The following is a 19,352-nucleotide window of genomic DNA, read 5'->3' as shown; positions in this document are numbered from 1 at the left end:
GCGTTTTATGCATAACATAGGTTGTTGATGTAACTTACTCACCATAACATGGTGAGGATTCTTATAATATTCTTATAATAGCCATATACCTAGGCCCTATCTAAGATCTTTGAATAAAAAAATTCAGAGAAAGAAACATGTCATAATTTATATTATTAAAAATAAAGAAAATATTCACAGGTGATTCTGATCTACTGACACTATGCAAAAAAAATAATAATTGGTCTTGTCACATTTCACTGATGCATTATCACATTATCATCACAATGAACTTCACCATAGTTAACTGTGCTATTAAGTGTGGAATGTGTTGAGTTTGGTCATGTTTTAAAATGCCATTTCTGGTTATACTATTGTTTTGTTTTAAGTGAACTGATTTTCCCATGCCTTCAATTGAAAACAATAATTTTCTATGAGCACATGAGAAGTATCAATTTACTGCAGAGTATACCATCACCTATTGAAGTTAAAAGTCACTATTTTACCTCTTTAATGCTGACAAGGCATCTGAAGGGAGACCATTTATCTTTCCTGATAGTTTAGGACTGGAGAGACAAATGTATTGTCTCCTTGATGTACTATCACAACCAAATAAACAAATACAAATTGACTCACCTAATTTCTAAAGCAGTGGCACTTATAAAGAGAAATATTTGTGAACACAGAATAAATATATTACCTGTTAAAATATACACATAGAGTTTTGGAGCTTTGAGTAGAATAGCTATTTTGTTAAATTTTACAAAGGTTTATATTCTCTTAATTTACAGGCAGTATAAAAAATAAAAATTAAATAGAGGAAAGTATCCTTCCCCACCTTTCAAAGTTCAGCTAATAAATAAAAGGTTAAATGTATGAATAAACAATAAACTCTGTATTAGACTATCCACATAATGTTGAAAAGTTGGCTATTCAAGAGATTTTCAGGAACCTGCTAATTGCATGCCCACCATTCTTCTAAAGAACACCGGGTAGATTCAAACACCCTCTGAGTTAGCTGTGAAATTCTCTATGGGCTATGCCACCAAAACTCCCCTCTTCTTGTTGTTGTGTGCCATGGAGTCAGAACTGAGAATTCAGAGACCATAGTAAATCACACGGAAGGAGGTTGCCCATCTTTATCTCACCGAACAGCTGGTGGATTTGAACCATGTGCATTTGTGATTGCAATACAACTTCTTACCACTAGGCCACCTGAGCTGCACTAAATCTCCCTAGGAGTCTGCAATAAAGATACTGTGAAGCTTGGCTCTTTAAAGAGCTCCACAGGGAGAATCTGTTCTTTGCTTCTCTCTTTTGGTGCTACCAAAAATCCATGGAGTTCCTTGGATTTTAGTCGCATTGCTACTGTTTCTGAGATCACAGTCATATGATATTAACTTTGCTTGCATTTGTATTTGGCATGACTATTTTATAACCACACTACTCACCAGAATTTAAGGACTAGTCTAAACCAGAAGGGCCTCAACTAATTCTCTCTGTAAAGATCCCATTCCAAATAAGGCTGCAGTCACAAGCCAGAATCTTTTGGTAGAAAACAGTTCAATTTATAACAACTTTCATTTGCACAATGTAAAAAATAAATTGACAACTTACATTTGTTTTAAATACATTCTTTTTTTTTCACTTTTCTTACATAGCTACATTTATTTGCCTTAGGATCAATTGACTGTATATGTGTCCATGGTAATAATACCCTTCCTTATATGTGCATACTATTCTTTATTGCTGTTGTTAAGTATCATTGAGTCAAACATAACTCATAAAAAAAACTCAAATAAAACAAACAAAAAAAACCCCGATCAAACTAATTCATAGTCGACCCTTCACTGAGTTTTCAGATGATGCAAATCACATGGCAAGAGACTACCTGTCTTTTTCCTGCAGAGCAGTTGGTGGATTAGAACTGTGTATCTCATTGGGTTGATAACTCAACTAACCACTAAGTCATCAATAAATGCACAGAATGAAGCATAAGCGTTTTTGAAATGTATATTTTATCTATTAGACTAAATATGCCAAGTATATGTAGAATTAGTGGATTGTAGAGCCGGAAGGCGTACCTTCCCATTACCTTAGCTAACCTTCAGAGTTGTCATGGCCCAGCCTTGCACACTTCTCCAGCCTCTCTCAGAATATTCTTTTGATTTCTGGTTTCCTTCTGCTCCTTTTGCAAAGCAGGCTCTACTCAGCCCACCAAGTTCCTTTGTTAGCCGACCTCAGGGAGTATCCCTGGCTATTTTAAAGCAGCAGCTTCAGGTGCCAGGTCTCAGCTCCGCTGTCCCCTTTCCAGAGAGGACCCCACTACTAAGCTTTTATTCTCAAGTATATCACCACGCTAATTTATTATACAATATCACAAATGGAAACTATTTTTTTTGTGTTGTTGTTGTTTTTGTTGTTGTTAATTGCCATCGAGTCACCTGCGACTCATAGTGATCCTATATACAACAACCCTAAACCCTGCTCTGTGCTGTGCCAATCTTATTGTCTCTGACACTCTTTCCTCCAATACACCAGTCACTGAATCAATTGATATCATTGAAGGTCTTCCTCTCCTGCACTGTCCCTCCACTATCCCAAGCATGATGTCCCTCTCCAAGGATTGGTCCCTCCTTTCAAAATGTACAAAGTATGTCAGATGAAGCTTCAGCATCCTTGTCTCCAAGGAGCAGCCTGAACTCACGCTCTCTAAGATGAACCCGTTTATTTTCCTAGCAGTCAATGGTATATTCAATAATCTTCTCCAGCACCACAGCTCAACGACATCAATTTGCCTTCTATCATCCCTAGACATTGTCCAGATTTCTGATGCATAGCAAGTAATTGCAAAGACTATGGCCTGAATCAGATGCACCTTAGTCTCCAGACTGACATCGTTATTCTTCAGTACTTCGGAGAGGTCTGACAGTGGACTTTCCGAAAGCAGTGTGTCTTTTAATTTTCTGGCTGCTGGTAGCAAGAGTGTTGACTGTGGAGCCAAGCAAACTAAAACTGCTAACAATCTCAATCTCTTAACCATCTATCATGAAGCTGCCAATTGCCCCAAATGGTGAGAGTCTTTGTTTTCTTAATATTGAGCTTCAATTCATATTGAAGGCTGTAGTGTTTACTTTCTGCAACAAGTGTTTCAAGTCCTCCTCTGTTTCAGCAAGCAGGATTGTGTCATCTGCATAATGCATATTGTTGATGAGTCTACCTCCAATCCTGATGCCACATTTCTCCTCATAGAACCCAGTTTTATTTAGAGAGTGCTATATTATTCCATAGTCTAACCCCCAGGGCGGCAAAAGAGAAGACTCTCAAGGAAATGGACTGATACAATGACTACAAAAAATGTGTTTGCTTATGACAGAGATTATGAAGATGTCTCAGAATAGGGCAAGGTTTCTTTCTGTTGGTGAGAGGGTCCTATGAATCAGTTGACTCAACAACAAACAACAGTAGTCCTTCACTTTCTCTTATTTAGAGAAAGCTTTTGCATCAGGGATTTCCAACTTGTTTAATTCACATCACACTTAATGCAAAATAAATATTGATTCTTGTTGGGCTAGTGGATAGGAAATAATTGCATTGCCAATTCAAATACAGGTAGTTTGAATCCACCAGTTGGTCAGTGGGAGAAAGTTAAGCAATGTTATCCTGTGTAATTTACAGCCTCTGAAAATCCACTGGAGGATCAGCTACAATTCTGTTATGATTCGATGGCAATATTTTGGGGGTTTTGAAGATTTAAAACACTTTTTGCACATGGAATCTTAGCCTTGTTTGCTGCTGTTTCCTCAGGTTTCAACCAGTGCTTGGCATGTCATAGTCTATCATTATTTAGAAGAAAAAAAAATCTTAAAGAAAGCAAAGCCTTTTCTAATCTGGGCTCAGCTATATATTTAAAAAAATGACACTGAGTAAGTTATTTTATCTTTATTAGCCTCAATTTACTCGTCTGTAAGGACACTTTCAGAATTTTAAAATTAAATATAAAATGGATATAATTTCTAATTTTTAATGTGAGCCATATAATAATATTGATCACATATTGAGGAATTATTATAGAGTTCCAATCTAATATGAACATATGGAATTATTAAAGATTTAAATTATTTAAGAATAGCACCAGAGAGCCAGGAATGAAAATCTGAGGTAAGAAATCTAGCTTTACTAAATTTATGATACTGTCTATCTTGTCACTTTGCGCTTTTGGAATTGTAAAAATATTTTCCTCTTCATTCTCAACATCATAAATGTTAATAAATCTCAGTCAGAAGAGTGATTCTTTAAAATTTGCCTTGGAAAACAAGAAGCATACAAATAATTTATTATGTCCTTATTTAATTTTTCAGTATTCCATTATAATATAGGTATGTGTCTATTTTGTGTGTGTGTGTGTGTGTGTATACTCTATTCTTTCAACTTTATTCATTTTTACTTTTAATTCATCATCATTTCTGATTATTTTCTTCCAATATTGAATTGTCTTCAGCTGTAAGAAAGCCTGGGGCATCACTGGCCACAAGCTCAGTCAAATTCGATAGAAACAACCAGAATCTAAAATTTGACAGGGGCTCATTTAACCAGAGCTGCCTCACCTGGAAGATTTTTAAATTTGGTAACTGTAAGTAGGGCATGGGTAACTCTGCCAGCTTTCCTTATGCAAGTACGTAGCCTAACTTCAAATACAGTGACCTAACTCCACTGGTGGAAATCAGAGTATAATAAAACTAAGAAGCTTAACTAGAATGGATTTTAAATGAATTACATTTAACTCCAACAGTTTTAACTTGGTCATAATCAATGTTATTAGAAACAATGTGACATTATTACAAGTTGCTGTTATGTAACGTTGAGTTGGAAGCTTCAGGGGGGTTTTCAGAGGCTGTTACTCACCCAAAACGTGATTTCCCATCTTTCTCCTGTGGAGCCGTGGGTGCATTTGAACAGTCTGCATTTAATGGTATATATTGGTAGTACTTCTCCTTACTACTACTTACTACTAAAGCAGCAAGCTTTTTAACGTAACTAAATTATCTTAAGTTAGGAATAGAACAAAAAAGAACGTAAATAATTCTGGTAACCAAGCTATTTATCAACTAATAGCCTTCTTAGATAGGTCTACTCTTCATTATTTCATTTTATTCTGAATCATTATATCAATCTACCAAACAACTTTGCCTGAATAAATATTAATGACAATTCTTTATTCCAACAAAAAATTCTCCCACAAAATGAGTAGTAGATTCAAACCGCCAACCTTTGGTTAGCAGCCCAACATGTAACATACTACGCCACAAAGGCTCTTTAACCGAGCAAGTCCAAAAAAATTCAGTAGAAAAATTTAAAATAGGCTTCAAGGTTTGAAAATAGTTACTTGTTTTCTGAGTCCATCTGTGCAATGGCCTGCCCTCTGGAATCTAGATGTTGGCCAGGCCTTTTGAATTCTGATTGAATGTTCCTTAAGCTTTGTCTTCCAGGCCCACTGAGATAGAAATTCTGCTTTCACAGGTTGCTCAAAGTCATTAACCAGACTAGTTTGCATATGGTAAAATCCTTTTTCTGACCCTTACACATGGCAGCTAGGCACATTTAACTTTGGACAACTCAATTCCTCGAATTTCCTACAGAAAGACTTCATACCTGAGTTGGTGAAAATCTTGAGGAGGGACAAGTATGGAACGCTCAGCACTCTTATGTCTTTCTTTTTGTCTCAGGTAGGTGTTAGGAGATGGGACTTGCCAGATGAACTGGGGGATCTCTGGCTAACAGTCTGCCAGCATGTGGGTATGCTGGATTTTTAAATGTTGTAGAGCCCAAGGGCCTGCAGCCATCTGGCTGCTTTTAATTGTTTTTGGTCAAACATTCTTCTAGGTGGTATAGCACTGGTCTGTCAATTTGCTGTACAGAAGTAACTCATGGTTGCTGTGATGCTGAACACTGTGACCCTGATGTGTCAAATGTGATATTGGTCACCCAAAGCAGACAGTATTTGGTGGAGCTCCCAGATTGAAACAAGTTTGGAAGCAGGAGTGACATCCACTTCCGAAATAGCTTGCCTCTCTGGAAACCCTATGAACTTGGAGAAACAAAGAAAGTTATACAAGTGTTCAAGTCTTTTATTCATAGGGTCACTATGAGTTGCCTATGACTCGATGGTATTTAACAAACACAACACTTGAAACCTAGGAGCATCACCCTTTAAGACTCAAAAGACCACTGCCTTACCCTTGGTTCTGCAGCTCTTGGAGCTGTTTCAGGGATGGTCCTTTTTTTTTCTAATTTCATAGAAGACAACAGATATAGCTCTTTTGGCCTGTTTCCTAGTTGTAGAATCCGAAGAGGCAAAAAGATAGCTTTCTTTCCTTTCTGCCTTCTGTGTTTCCTTCAGTCTAAACTGGTAGATTTTCTGCTGTCGTAATTGTTAGACTCATCAGTCATGAACGTCATCTCGTTAATTAAATTGTGCAGTCATATCCTTCATGAACATTCTAGGTCATTTGTTCTCAGTTTTTACAATAAAACATCCAAATCTTTAAGTTGTGTTCTCATGTTGCACATTTTCTTTTTAATTCCATCTCTTTGTATGCATGTTTTCTAACAAAAAGCAAGGAGAAATCATACAGTTCATTTAAGATATTTTGCATAGAAATCTCATCAGCCAGACATCCAAATTCGCCACTTAAAATACACCACTACTTTCCAACAAATATTTAAATATTACATCTCTTTGACAATGAAAAGCATTATATGTCGTTCAATATCCGATCACCATTGTATCTGATTCAATATCTGATCACTCATCAGAAGCACTTTTTAATGTCAAAATAAAGAATATTGTTGTATTTTAGTAGTCATTTTAAACAATCTTGACTTTGCCAGAGAATGCTGGGACTACAACTTTTCAAAAGGTTACATTAGCAATAACAAGTAGATAGTTCTTATCTTGATTTCAAAACTAATGTTGTTGTTGTTATGTGCCATCGAGTCGCTTGGGACTCATAGCGACCCTATGTACAACAGCCCTAAACTCTGCTCTGTCCTGTGCCAATCGCATTGTCTCTGACACTCCCATCGCGATTATCCCGGTCACTGAATCAATCCATCTCATAGAGGGCCTTCCCCTCCTGCGCTGTCCCTCCACCCTTCCAAGCATGATGTCCTTCTCCAAGGACCAGTCTCTCCTCACAACATGTCCAAAGTATGTTAGACGGAGCCTCAGAATCCTTGCCTCCAAGGAGCCACCTGGTTTAACCCTTTCCAGGAAGAATCTGTTTGTTTTCCTAGCAGTCCATGGTATTATCGTGTTTCTTTTTTTTTATCTATTTCTCTGATTTATTTAGACATATTTATTTACAAAGTTTGGATATGTTGTTTTTCACAAAAGATCCTTCCTATTTCCTTCACTCCATCCACTCATCGAATTATGCAACCCTGTGATTAACACTCTACCCCTAAATCTTCACCCCTATTCCTACCCTCCCCCCTGCCTTGGAACTTTATACTCATTCTACAGTAATTTTTTTATACAGATTTTGTCCTTGTGGGATTGAGCAAGTTCATTCAGCATAATGCTTTCCAGTATCTCCCAAGTTAAGTAATAATTTACAACATTGCTCCTGCGTGCTGCATTTTATTCCATTGCATGAATGTATGTATGTATGAATCTGTGTTTGGACACCTGGGATGTTTCCTTGTTCTTGTGATGGTGAATAATACTGCTATGAACATTGGTGTACAAGTTTCTCTTTAACCTTCAGTTCTCATTTTCTTAGGGGATATTGCAAGCAGTGGAATAGCCGGGTCATATGTGCAGCTTTTTGAGGAAGCGCCAAAGTGCCTTTCAAAGTGGTTATACCATTGTACAATCCCACCCACATCCTCTCCAACATTTATTGTTTGCTGTCCTGTTAAATTTTGCCACAGTGAGATGGTATCTCATTGTGGTTTTGATTTGCATCTCTCTTATTGCCAGTGATTTGGAGCATTTCTTCATGTGTCTGTTTGCCATTTGAAAATCTTCCCCTGTGAAGATTCTTTGTAGTATTTTGTAAACTTTTGATATGAGACCCTTGTCTGAAATTATACTGCCAAATGTTTTCTTTTTCCCCAGTCAGTAGGGTTTTTTTTTTACTCTGTTGGAAAAATTTTTTGATGCACACAGGTATTTGAAATTTAGAAGGTTCTATTCATCAATTTTATTCTCTCCAGAGTAAGCATTTCTGGCTAAGCTTGATCCCAGTTTGTTTCTGATGAACTTTACAGTTTTGGACTTTATTCCCAGGTCTCTGATCCACCTTGAGTTGATTTTTGTGTATGGAGTGAGATGTGGATCCTGTTTCAGCTTTCTGCAGGTAGCAGTCCAGTTTTGCCAGCACCATTTGTTGAAGAGGTTGTCATTTCCTCATTTGACAGGTTTAATTTCCTTGTCAAACATCAGTCAACCATAGATAGCTGGGTGTACTTCTGAGTTCTCAATTCTGCTTCACTGAACTATGTGCCCGCCATTGTGCCAGTACCATGCCGTTTGGGTTACTACTACTGTGTAGTAGGTTTTGAGGTCAGGGAATGCTATATCTCCCACTTCATCTTTGTTTCTCGGAAGTGCTTTGCTTATTTGGGGTCTCTTGTCTCTCCAAATAAACTTGACTATTTCCCTTTTGATCTCCTTGAAAACTGAATTTGGTATCTGTATTAGGATTGTATCGAATATGTATATTGCTTTTGGTAAGATTGTCGTTTTCACAATATTGAATTTTCCTCTCCAGGAACAGAGCATATTTTTCCATTTCTTCAGGTCTTTTATTGTGTCTTGCAAAAATATTCTGTAGTTTTCTTTGTATAGGTCTTTTGTATCTCTAGTTGAGTTCACTCCCAAGTATCTCAATTTGTGTTTGGCTGTTGTAAATGGTATTGCTTTCTCTTGGTTTCTTTCTCTGAGTTCTCTTTGTCACTGTAGAGATATCCCTCAGATTTTTGGATATTGATCTTATATCCTGCCACTCGACAAAATTAGCCTACTAGCTCTAACAGGTGTTTTGGTTTTTTATTGCTCTAACACGTTTTGGAGGTTTGTTGTTTTTTTGTGGGATTTTTTTTTTATTCTTTGGGGTTTTCTATGTACACTATCATATCATCTGCATATAGTGATGTTTTAACCATCTCATTGCTGATCTGGATGTCTTTTATTTCCTTCTTTTTTCATATTGCCTTAGCAGGCACTTCGAGTGCAATATTAAATTGACGTGGTAACAGTGGGTATCCTTGTCTGGTCCCTGTTCACATGGAAAATATTTTTAGTCCTCCTTTGAGAATGATGTCGGCTCTTGGTTTTAGATACATTATGCTGAGGAAATTCCCTTCTATTCCAATTTTGCAGAGTGTCTTAATCAGGAAGAGGTGTTGGATTTTGTCAAATGTCCTTTCTGCATCAATTGCTAGGATCATATGATTCTTATTATTTATTTTGATAATATGGTGAATTACATTGATTGGTTTTCTTATGTTGAGCCATCCTTGCATATCTGTTAGGAATCCCACTTAGTCATGGTGAATTATTTTCTTGATGTGCTCTTGTATTCTATTGGCTAGGTGGTAAGGATTTTTGCATCTGCATTTATGAGAAATATTGGTCTGTGGTTTTCTTTCTTGGTAATGTTTTTGCCTGGTTTCGGTATTAGGTTTACGCTTGCATCATAGAATGATTCTGGGAGTGTTCCTTCTTTTTAAATTTTTTGAAATAGTTTAAGGAGAATTGGTGATAGATCCTCTCTGGATATTTGGTAGAATTCAGCTGTGAAGCCATCTGGTCAAGGACTTTTCTGATGGGGAAGTATTTCTATGACTTTTTCAATTTCTTCTTTTGTAATGGGTCTATTCAAGTGTTCTATATTTGTCCTTGTCAATCTGGGTAGGGCATGAGTTTCAAGGAATTTGTCTATTTTCTCTAGATTTTCAAATTTATCAAAGTATAGCTTTTCATAGTATTCTGATACTATCAATTTAATTTCCTCTGGTTCTGTTGTGATGTCACCTCTATCATTTCTTAATCGAGTTATCTGTGTCTTCCCTTCCCCCCCCCTTTGTTAAGTTTTCCAGTAGTTTGTCAATTTTATTGACTCTTTTGAAAAACCAGCTCCTAGTCTTATTGATTATTTCAATTTCTTTCTCATTGATTTCACCTCTCACCTGATAATTTATTTTCTTCTAGAACCTGTAGGATTAGATTATTGTTCTTTTTCTAGATGATGAAGGTGTTGAGTTAGATCATTGATTTTTCTTCTTTCTTCCTTTATTATGTGTGTGCCTACTGCTATGATCTGTTCCCTGAAGACTGCCTTAGCTATATCCCAGAGGTTTTGTTTGGTATGTTGTATTTTAATTTTCTTTTGTTTCAGGACCTTTATTTCTTTTATAACCCAATTATGTTGTAGAAGAGAGTTATTTAGCTTTCACATAGATGATTTTGTAAGCTCTATGCTCCAGTGGTTAATTTCTCGTTTTAAGGCATTGTGATCTGAGAAGATACGTTTTATTATTTCAATGTTTTTTTTTTTAACTTGGGAGGCTTGCTTTGTGTCCTAGTATGTGATCAATTCATGTGAACACATCATGAGAAGAAAGTGAATTGAGTTTTATTCGGATGCAGTTTCCTGAATACATCCACTACGTCGAGTTGGCTGATTGTGTAGTTCAGGTCTTCAGCATTTTATTTTCTTTTGGGTTGACCTATCCTTTGGTGATAGTGGTGTGTTGAAATCTCCTACCACTATTGTAGTGTTGTCTATTTTTTTCTTCACTTCTATTAACCATTGTTTTATGTATTTTACAGGTCTATCATTTGGGTCCTAAACATTGACCAAGGATATGTCTTCTTGATCTATTTTGTCTTTAATCAGTATATAATGCCATTCCTTATCTTTGATTGTGATTGTCGTTCTGAAACCTATTTTATCAGTGATTAATATTGCCACTCCTGTATTTTTGAGGTTGCCATTTGCTTGGTAGGTTTTTTTTTCCTAGCCTTTGATTTTGAGTCTGTGTTTTTCTTTTTTTAGATGTGCCTCTTGTAGGCAACATATTGATGGAATTTTTTTAATCCATTCTGCTTCTCTTTTTTTCTCTTAATTGGTGCATTTAGTCCATTTACATTAAGTGTGATTATTGTCAGGCCAGGTTTTACATTTCCCATTTTGCCGTGTTTCTTTTTCTGTTGTTTCTGGTTACTATGGTCCATGCACTATCCTTTAACATCTCCATATGAAGGACTTCACTTAAAATTTCTTGTAGTTTTGGTCTTCTTTTCACAAATTACTTGTTCTTTTTTTTTCTGCAAAGAAACTAATTTCTCCCAGAATCACTTTTAACATTCACATTCCCAACAACATTCTATTGCTAAAACTGGATGTATTCTCTTAGATGACAGAGTTTCTCTATAGTTGTTACTTCCTGCTAAGGTCTCCCAGAATTGCCTTTGAGAACCATAATGAGAGTGTTATCCCAACTGTTATATCAACAATCTCTTCAAGGCAATCCAAGCTATCACTATTAAATACTTTCAAACTCTTCCATTCTCCACTTATTATCCAATTCTAAAATCACTTTCATATTTTAAGTGTCTGTTAGAGTAACAGTATTTCTTCCAGTATTAAATTTTGCTTTAGTCATCTTTTTTGTTGTTGTTAGGTACTGTTGAGATGACTATTACTCATAGCCACTCTGTGAGCAGCAGATCTGAACATTGTCCTATCCTGTACAGACCTAGATGATCTCTGTCATGTTCAAGTCCATTGTAATAGTTATTGGGTCAAAAAGGTGACCTCATTTCGTTGAGGATCTTCCTCTCTATCTCTGACTCTCCACCTTTACCAGCATGATGTCTCTCTAAGAATCAGTTACTGCTCAAAATATGCCCAAAAGTAAGACAAAAAATTTTTCTCATTGCACTTCTTTGATGATTTGGTTGTTCTTTTGGCAGTCTATGGTACATTTAGTATTTTTTCCCAATACCACAATTCAAAGGTATTGATTCTTCATAAGTCTTCCTTATCCATTGCTCAACTCTGATACATAAGAAAATTAATTCAGAGAGGTGAATCACTACTAAGTGACCTCAACCACTAAAAAAAAAAAACAAAAACAAAATCAGATAGCTTTTTTTTATACTAGTTTATTTATATAATTCTAATGCATCCCTTTGCTTCCACGCCCCCCCCCTTTGGATTCTTATACTCATTCTACAATAATGGTTTTATACAACATTTTTCCTTGTGGGACTGAGTTAGTTCACTTAGTGTAATGCTCTCTAGTCCCTCTCAAGTTAGGTAATAATTTACAACATCATTTTTTAAAAAGAAAGATTATTTTCAATTTCCACAATTTTGAATAAAAAAATTAGCCAATGTTTCAACTTATTCTGATAATTAGATAATTATTTTGATAATGAAATCTTTTAGCTCCATCTACTAGGTAATAAAGATGAAAAAGGTTTCACTTACAAAACCATTTAAAATCATGGTTCCTTGTATAAAGTTACTGTTGTTGTTAATTGTCATCAAGCAGTTTCCAAATAATGGTGACCTTATGTATAACTAAATTAACATTATCTAGTCTGTGCCATCTTCATGTTGGATTGATATATTGGGGTTTACTGCAGCTTTTGTGTCTAGTCATCTCACTTGGGGTTTCTTGGGCTTATTTGTTGTTGCTGTTGTTGTTGTTGACTCTTTCTTTAATTTAAAATTTTTATTTTATTAACTTTAATTGTTGTTAACTCTTTAACCAACCATGATGTCCATTTCTGGTTATTAGACTTTCCTAATAATATGCAGTTCAAAGTCTGATCATCTTCTCTTTGAAGAAATATATTTATTGTATTTTTTTTCATTTAACAGTTTCCAATATAATCAATATTGTTCAAACATATCAATTCTTTCAAATTTTGCGTGTAAGGTGATCAAAATAAGGCTATGGCATTTTCTCAAAAAGCTGGAAATAGAAATACCATTTGATGCAGGTATCTCACTACTGAGAGTATACCCTAAAAAAAAGAGCCCTGATGTGAACAGATGTGTACACATCTATTTTTACGGTGCATTATTCACAATAGTAAAGAGATGGAAGTAGCCCAAATGCCCATCAAAAAATAAAAGAATAAAAAGAAAGTGGTACATTCACACAGTGGAATAGTACACAGTATTGAAAAGCAATGGACTTAATAAAGCACTATACACAACATGGATGAATCTAGATGACACTATGCTGAGTGAAATGTCTGAGTCACAAAAGGACAAATACTGCATAAGACTGCTCTTATAAAATCAATTAACATAGGGTGAATGCAGACGGGACGACAGGAAAAGAACGTAAGATAATCAATATTGTGACAGAACAGATGAGCGAAAGGACTGTGTGTGGGGGGGGGAAGTCTGATTATACGTATGACCATTAACAATCTGGAACAATATATGTATTATAAGGTGGGAGGCAGAAGGGAAAGAGAGGGAGAAAAATGTGCCTCAATGAATGAATGAAAACTCAATCTTCCTACAAACTTTCATTGTTGTTGTTATTATGTGTCGTCAAGTCTCTTTCGACTCATAGCGACCCTATGCTCTAAATCCTGCTCTATCCTGTGCGAATCACACTGCCTCTGACACACCCATCCCAATTACCCCAGTCACTGAATCAATCTACCTCATAGAGGGTCTTCTCCTCTTGCGTCATCCTTCCATCCTCTCAAGCATGATCTCCCCTCCAAGGACCTGTCCCTCCTTACAACATATCCAAAATATGTCAGACGAAGCCCCAGAATCCTTGCCTCCAAGGGCAAGGCCGGTTTAACCCTCTCCAGGATGAATCTGTTTGTTTCCTTGGCAGTCCATGGTACAGTCAATACTCTTCTTCAGCACCACAGCTCAAAGGCATCAATTCTCTTTCTATCCTTCCTAGTCATTGTCCAACTTACTGATGCATAACAAATGATTGCAAAGACCATAGCCTGTATCAGATGCACCTTAGTCTCCAGAGTGACACCATTGCTCTTCAGTAGCCTGGAGTGGTCCCTAACAGCAGACTGTCCCATCGCAATATATCTATTAATTTCCTGCCTACTGGTGCCAAGAGTGTTGACCATGGAGCCAAGCTGACTAAAGTTGTTAACAATCTCAATCTCTTCACCATCCATCCTGATGCTGCCAATTGGTCCAGTAGTGAGAATCTTTGTCTTCTTGACATTGAGTCTCAATTCATACTGAAAGCTGCAGTCCTTGACCCTCTGAAGCAAGCATTTCAGGTCCTCCTCAGTTTCAGCAAGCATGGTTGTGTCATCTGCATAACGCATATTGCTGATAGATCTTCCACCAATCCTGACACCACACTTTTCCTCATAGAGCCCAGCCTCCTGGATAATCTATTCTGCATACAGGTTGAAAAGGTATTGAGATAGGACAAATCTCTGGTGTACACCCTGCCCAATTTTAAACCATGCAGTGTTTGCTTGCTCTGTTCTGACGACTGCCTCTTGTTCCAAGTACAGGTTTCGCATTAGCAGGATCAAGTGTTCTGGGATTCCCATTCTTCTCAGAGCCAGCCACAGTTTGTTATGATCTACACAGTCAAATGCCTTAGCATGATCAATGAAACACAGATAGACATTCTTTTGGTATTCCCTGCTTTCAGCTAAGATCCAAACTTTCATTAGAAACACAGTTTTTAACCTAACCTATTGATTAAGTGCCAAGGTAACATTTTTGCATTTTAAACATTTTTTAAATTTATTATTAATTTCAATGAAAATTTACAGATACTTTGGATTTCCATTCATTCATTGTTGCACTTTTCTTCCCTCCCAACCATCCCCCCTAGTACACTCCACTCTTGGAAAAGGAAAAGAAAAATTCCTTCATTGTTTTACAATCCCTTCCCCCAGGTCCACTCCACTATACAGCCTTTGCTCTGGATTCCTGTCATGACAAAAATAACTAATAATTTTCCCTCTTAAATAGTTTTCTCCCTCATCTGTTTCAATGCAGTATACACTAAGGAATCCATCCTTCTCAGTCTCTTCTCAACTCCGAGGTTAGTCCTGCTTTACAACAGTGGTACCATGCAGTATTTGTTCTTTTGTGACTGAGATACTTCATTCAGCAAAATGTCCTCCAGAGTCACCCATTTTGAATAATATTGCATGAGTTCCTTGTTTTTTCAATGCAGCATTATATTCCATTGTGTGACTATACAACAGCTTCTCTATCCATTTGTTTGTTCATGCGCACTTAGATTACTTCCAACTCCTTGCTATTGTGAACAAAGCTGCATTAAAAATGGGTGTGCATATATCTGCTTGAATGTCAGTTATGGTCTCTTTGGGGTATATTCCCAGTAGTGGAATTGCTGGGTCGAATGCTATTTCTATTTGCAACTTCTTGAGAAAATGCCATACTTCCTTCCACAGTGGTTGCACCAGCATTTTATAAGTTTAGAGAGGTCATTTTCTGTGTATTTGCCAATACTGTACTTCACTTGTTTCTTGAGAACTGCTTTCATAAATGTGAATTCAAATAGAAATAAATCACTGACGTCAATCCAAAAATTATTTTAACTTATGTTGTTATTGTTGCCCTTTAGTTGAACACCACTCATAGCGACCCTATGAACAAAAGGCCTGAAGCCCCTCTACAACTATTAACACTTATCAAAGTTCATAGAGTTTCCAAGGCATGTTATTTAAGAAGTTGATGCGACGCCTGCTCCCAAATTTTAATGAGCATGAACCAAATTTCAGATATTTAAATCTCCATAATAAGAATGCCTCTGAAATAGTCTTCACAAAAATTTAGAATCCTCAGACCCTTTTCCTACAACAAGACTTTGCTACCTAATACTAAAAGTAAATGCAAGTGAAGATGGACTAGGAAAGGGGTGGTTCTCTTTACTAATAAATAATGGGATTACAAATAGTATCTGTTCTACAAATAGTATCTCCTCCCCTTGAGACAGGTTTGGATCAGGAGTGTCAACAACTCATGTTTCCTCTAGAAAGAATCATAAGGCGTCACAGGTCAATTTTTTGTAAGGGTTCAAATATTTACTGGATGCAACCCATATTCATTGCCATAAATATATTCCAATTTATGTTGAGCTATAGGACATGTTTGGAAGGAGGAGTAGCATCCACTTCCGTAATAGCTTGCCTCTGGAAACCCTATGAACCTGAAGAGAGGATGAGAGACACCCAGTGCTGAGGACTCTCCTTTGTAGGGTTGCTGTGAGGACATGTAGAACGTCTCTATGGGTTTGTCAAAGTTGTGAATCTTTACAAAAGCAGTTTACCACATCTTTTTCTCACAGAGTGAGAGAACAGGAGACCTTTTTGAATTGGTTTTGAACTGCAAACCATTTGGTTAACAGCTGAGGATTTAGCCACTACATCACCAAAATTCCCTGTGCTACATAAAATGAATCCAAAAAGCTACTGGTTGGTAAGGAACACACAATGAGTGTTGGCTGGTATTTATATGTTTTTCTTGAGGATCACACCCAATCATGTCTCCTTAGCTCTTGATATTCTGATGGTGATGAGAGACATGAAGGAGCCAGTAAACACATTTTCCTCACTAAGCTTCTCGTTCTACTATTATTTTATATTCCACCCCTGACTGTTGTTGACTGTGGAATTTCAAGATGTGAGTCAGCTAATAAAATGAATGAAAAGTTAGTTGTTGTTATGTGCCATCAAGTTGACTACAACCCATAGAGACACTACGAACAAAGGCTCTGAACCTTGTCCTATCTTTCGCCATCCTCTCCGTCACTGAAACACTTGTTGTAATCACTGTGTCACTCGGTTTTCTGGAGGGTCTTCCTGTCTTACACTGACCCTTTCATCTTTCCAAGCATGATGTTTTCAGCCAAGAATATGTTCCTCCTTAGAACATGTTAAAAGTTTGTGAGATAGTTTCACCATCCTTGCCTCCAAGGAGTACCCTAGTTTCAATTTCTCCAGATATATTTATTCTCTTGGCAGCTTATGAGATATTCAGCACTCTTTTCTAACACCAACACTCAAAGGCATGAAAAGATTGCCCAGAAAGACTAAGAACATACACAAAGAAGCCTTCCATTATAACTCATAGTGACCCTCTTTCAGGTTTTAGAAGCTATAAATCTAATTAGAAGAGTGCTCATTTTTTTTCTTGAAATGATTTTGAACTACCAGAGAAATACAACCTTTTGATTAGCAGAGCAACAGCACTATGCTGCTTATGCACTATGCACAAGCACTTATGCACTATGCTACTAAGAGCTTTTATAGAGATGAAAAAACACACACAAAAACCCTTCTGTAGATAACGATCACAATATATATCATGTTATAATAAATAGTCTGTATAGATAGTACAAGAGAATAAAGCGGGGGGTGGGGAATTATGGGAAGGAGAGATATTTGAGTTTTATATACAATTGTAAAAATATACTTTTGTGAACAGATTTTATTTGTGCTGCTCACACAGTGCTTGCTATATTGTAAATTCAAAAATATAGCCTTAGGTTCTATACGGTGGAATATATCTCTTTCCCTAGTATCTCTAAAAACCCTAACTTAAATATCCAAAGTCTAAACACCAATGAAAATAGATTACAGAATGCACATCATTGCTAGTAATTTTTTTCTTCCTTTTCTTCCCCCTCACCCCACCCATTCCTAGTACATTTATACTTGTAGTAAACACTCCAATTATTTTTCCCCACCAAATATTTCCTGGCTCCAATATTTTCATTCTTGAGGTATCTTGGATATTATTACAGAAGCAATTCAGTAAATAAGCACATAGAATATATTAAAATCAACATAGATGTTGTTAGATAGAAAAACCAAACAATTTGTAAATATAAACAATGCATTAGAGTAAATCATCATCTTCTCTAATCTTTTAATTTTCATATACTGAGTACAGAAAGCATCTGCTGCAGTGCACAGAAGGAAAGACATCAAATGAAAGAGCACTGAATATCATGGTACCATAAGCCTTCGGAGATATGTGAAACACAAGCACAAGTTCCTGAAAAGTTTAAAAATAGGAGCACGCTGAGTCTCTGCAAATCTTTTCAGTATTGAGAGCATCCAAAAAAAGCAATTTGCTACTTTCCGTAGTTTACAAAAAAATTCATTACTGTCAATTCTTTTTCAATTCATAGTTACCCTTTAGGACAGAGTATAAAATGTTCCATAGGGTTTCTAAGGTTTTAAATTGTTATAGAAGCACCCTGTCACTTTTTTTCCCTTGCAAAGCATTGAGTGGATTCAAATAACTGACACTTTGGTTAGCAAATATACACTTAACCATCGAAAGTACAACCAGAATGCTCTTAACAAGGCAAGATAACAATCTTTGGTCACATCTACTTGGATGACCAAAGTTATCAGAATGAACCAACTCCTTGTGATAATTTTATTGCTGAAGTTGAGAGTTAGCAAAATAGAGGAAGATCCTCAACATGATAGATTAGAATGTTCCTTGCAAGGCAAGATAGCAAGACTTAGTCATACCTACTTTGATAACTTATCAGAAGGGAGAGACTATTTGCTGGAGAAGAACATCATGTTTGGCTAAGTAGAGTGTCATAAAAAAAATAGAAAGATCTTCAATGTAATGAATTAATGCAGGGGATGCAAAATGAGGTTTAACAACAACAATTTTAAGGATGGTGCAAGACAAGACTCAACAATGGTATATTTTACATAAAGGGTGAGTGATCAATGTCCCAATATATGATCATGAAGCAAAGGCATTTTGAAAGAATAGCAGGTGCTCCTTTTCTCCACAAATAATGATGTAGGGATGAGAAAAGACCCCAAGTGGGGAGGGGCAGGGGGTAGATTAGCCTATTCTCTGCACTGAATAATCAGACCATCTAATAGATACTAGTTCTTTTCACGGCTGTATCTATCAGATACCAATTGACATGTTTCAACTAGCATATGCAGCCCTAAACATGCTGACTAATCTGCAAAAGAAAATTTGGATGACAGTTTATTTGGCAAACTGACTGGAAGAGATCTATATTTTTTATTCTCAAGAAAGGTGATCCAGCAGAATGTGGACATTATAAAACAATGTCATTAATATAATTTGGTTCCACAGTCAACACTTTCAGCACCAGTAGCCAGGAAATTAAAAGACGTATTGCCATGGGAAAGTCTGCTGTTAGAGACCTCTCCAAAGTACTGGAGAGTAATGGTGTCTCTCTGGTGCATCTGATACAGGTCATGGTCTTTGCAATCACTTGTTATGCATCAGAGAGTTGGACAGTGACTAAGAAGGATAGAAGGAGAATTGATGCCTTTGAGCTGTGGTGCTGGA

The 19,352-nt window shown here is 36.6% G+C and overlaps 1 protein-coding gene across 1 annotated transcript in view; it reads left to right on the top strand.

Annotated features, from left to right (window-relative positions):
* The first annotated feature begins 2,097 nt into the window (after positions 1–2,097).
* The window catches only part of LOC102866503, a 44,324-nt gene continuing 27,069 nt past the window's right edge, over positions 2,098–19,352 (top strand). Inside the window, exons 1-2 of the mRNA XM_006893568.1 lie at positions 2,098–2,325; positions 5,706–5,775. Coding sequence (XP_006893630.1) covers positions 2,098–2,325; positions 5,706–5,775 — 298 coding nt within the window. The remainder of the gene's footprint in view (positions 2,326–5,705; positions 5,776–19,352) is intronic.

The sequence above is a fragment of the Elephantulus edwardii genome, unplaced genomic scaffold, assembly GCF_000299155.1.
Source record: "Elephantulus edwardii isolate Elephantulus edwardi_28Jun2011 unplaced genomic scaffold, EleEdw1.0 scaffold00128, whole genome shotgun sequence".
NCBI classification, from domain to species: Eukaryota; Metazoa; Chordata; class Mammalia; order Macroscelidea; family Macroscelididae; genus Elephantulus; species Elephantulus edwardii.
Note: the sequence above shows the minus strand (reverse complement) of the source record. Positions and strands in the feature narration are given on the sequence as shown.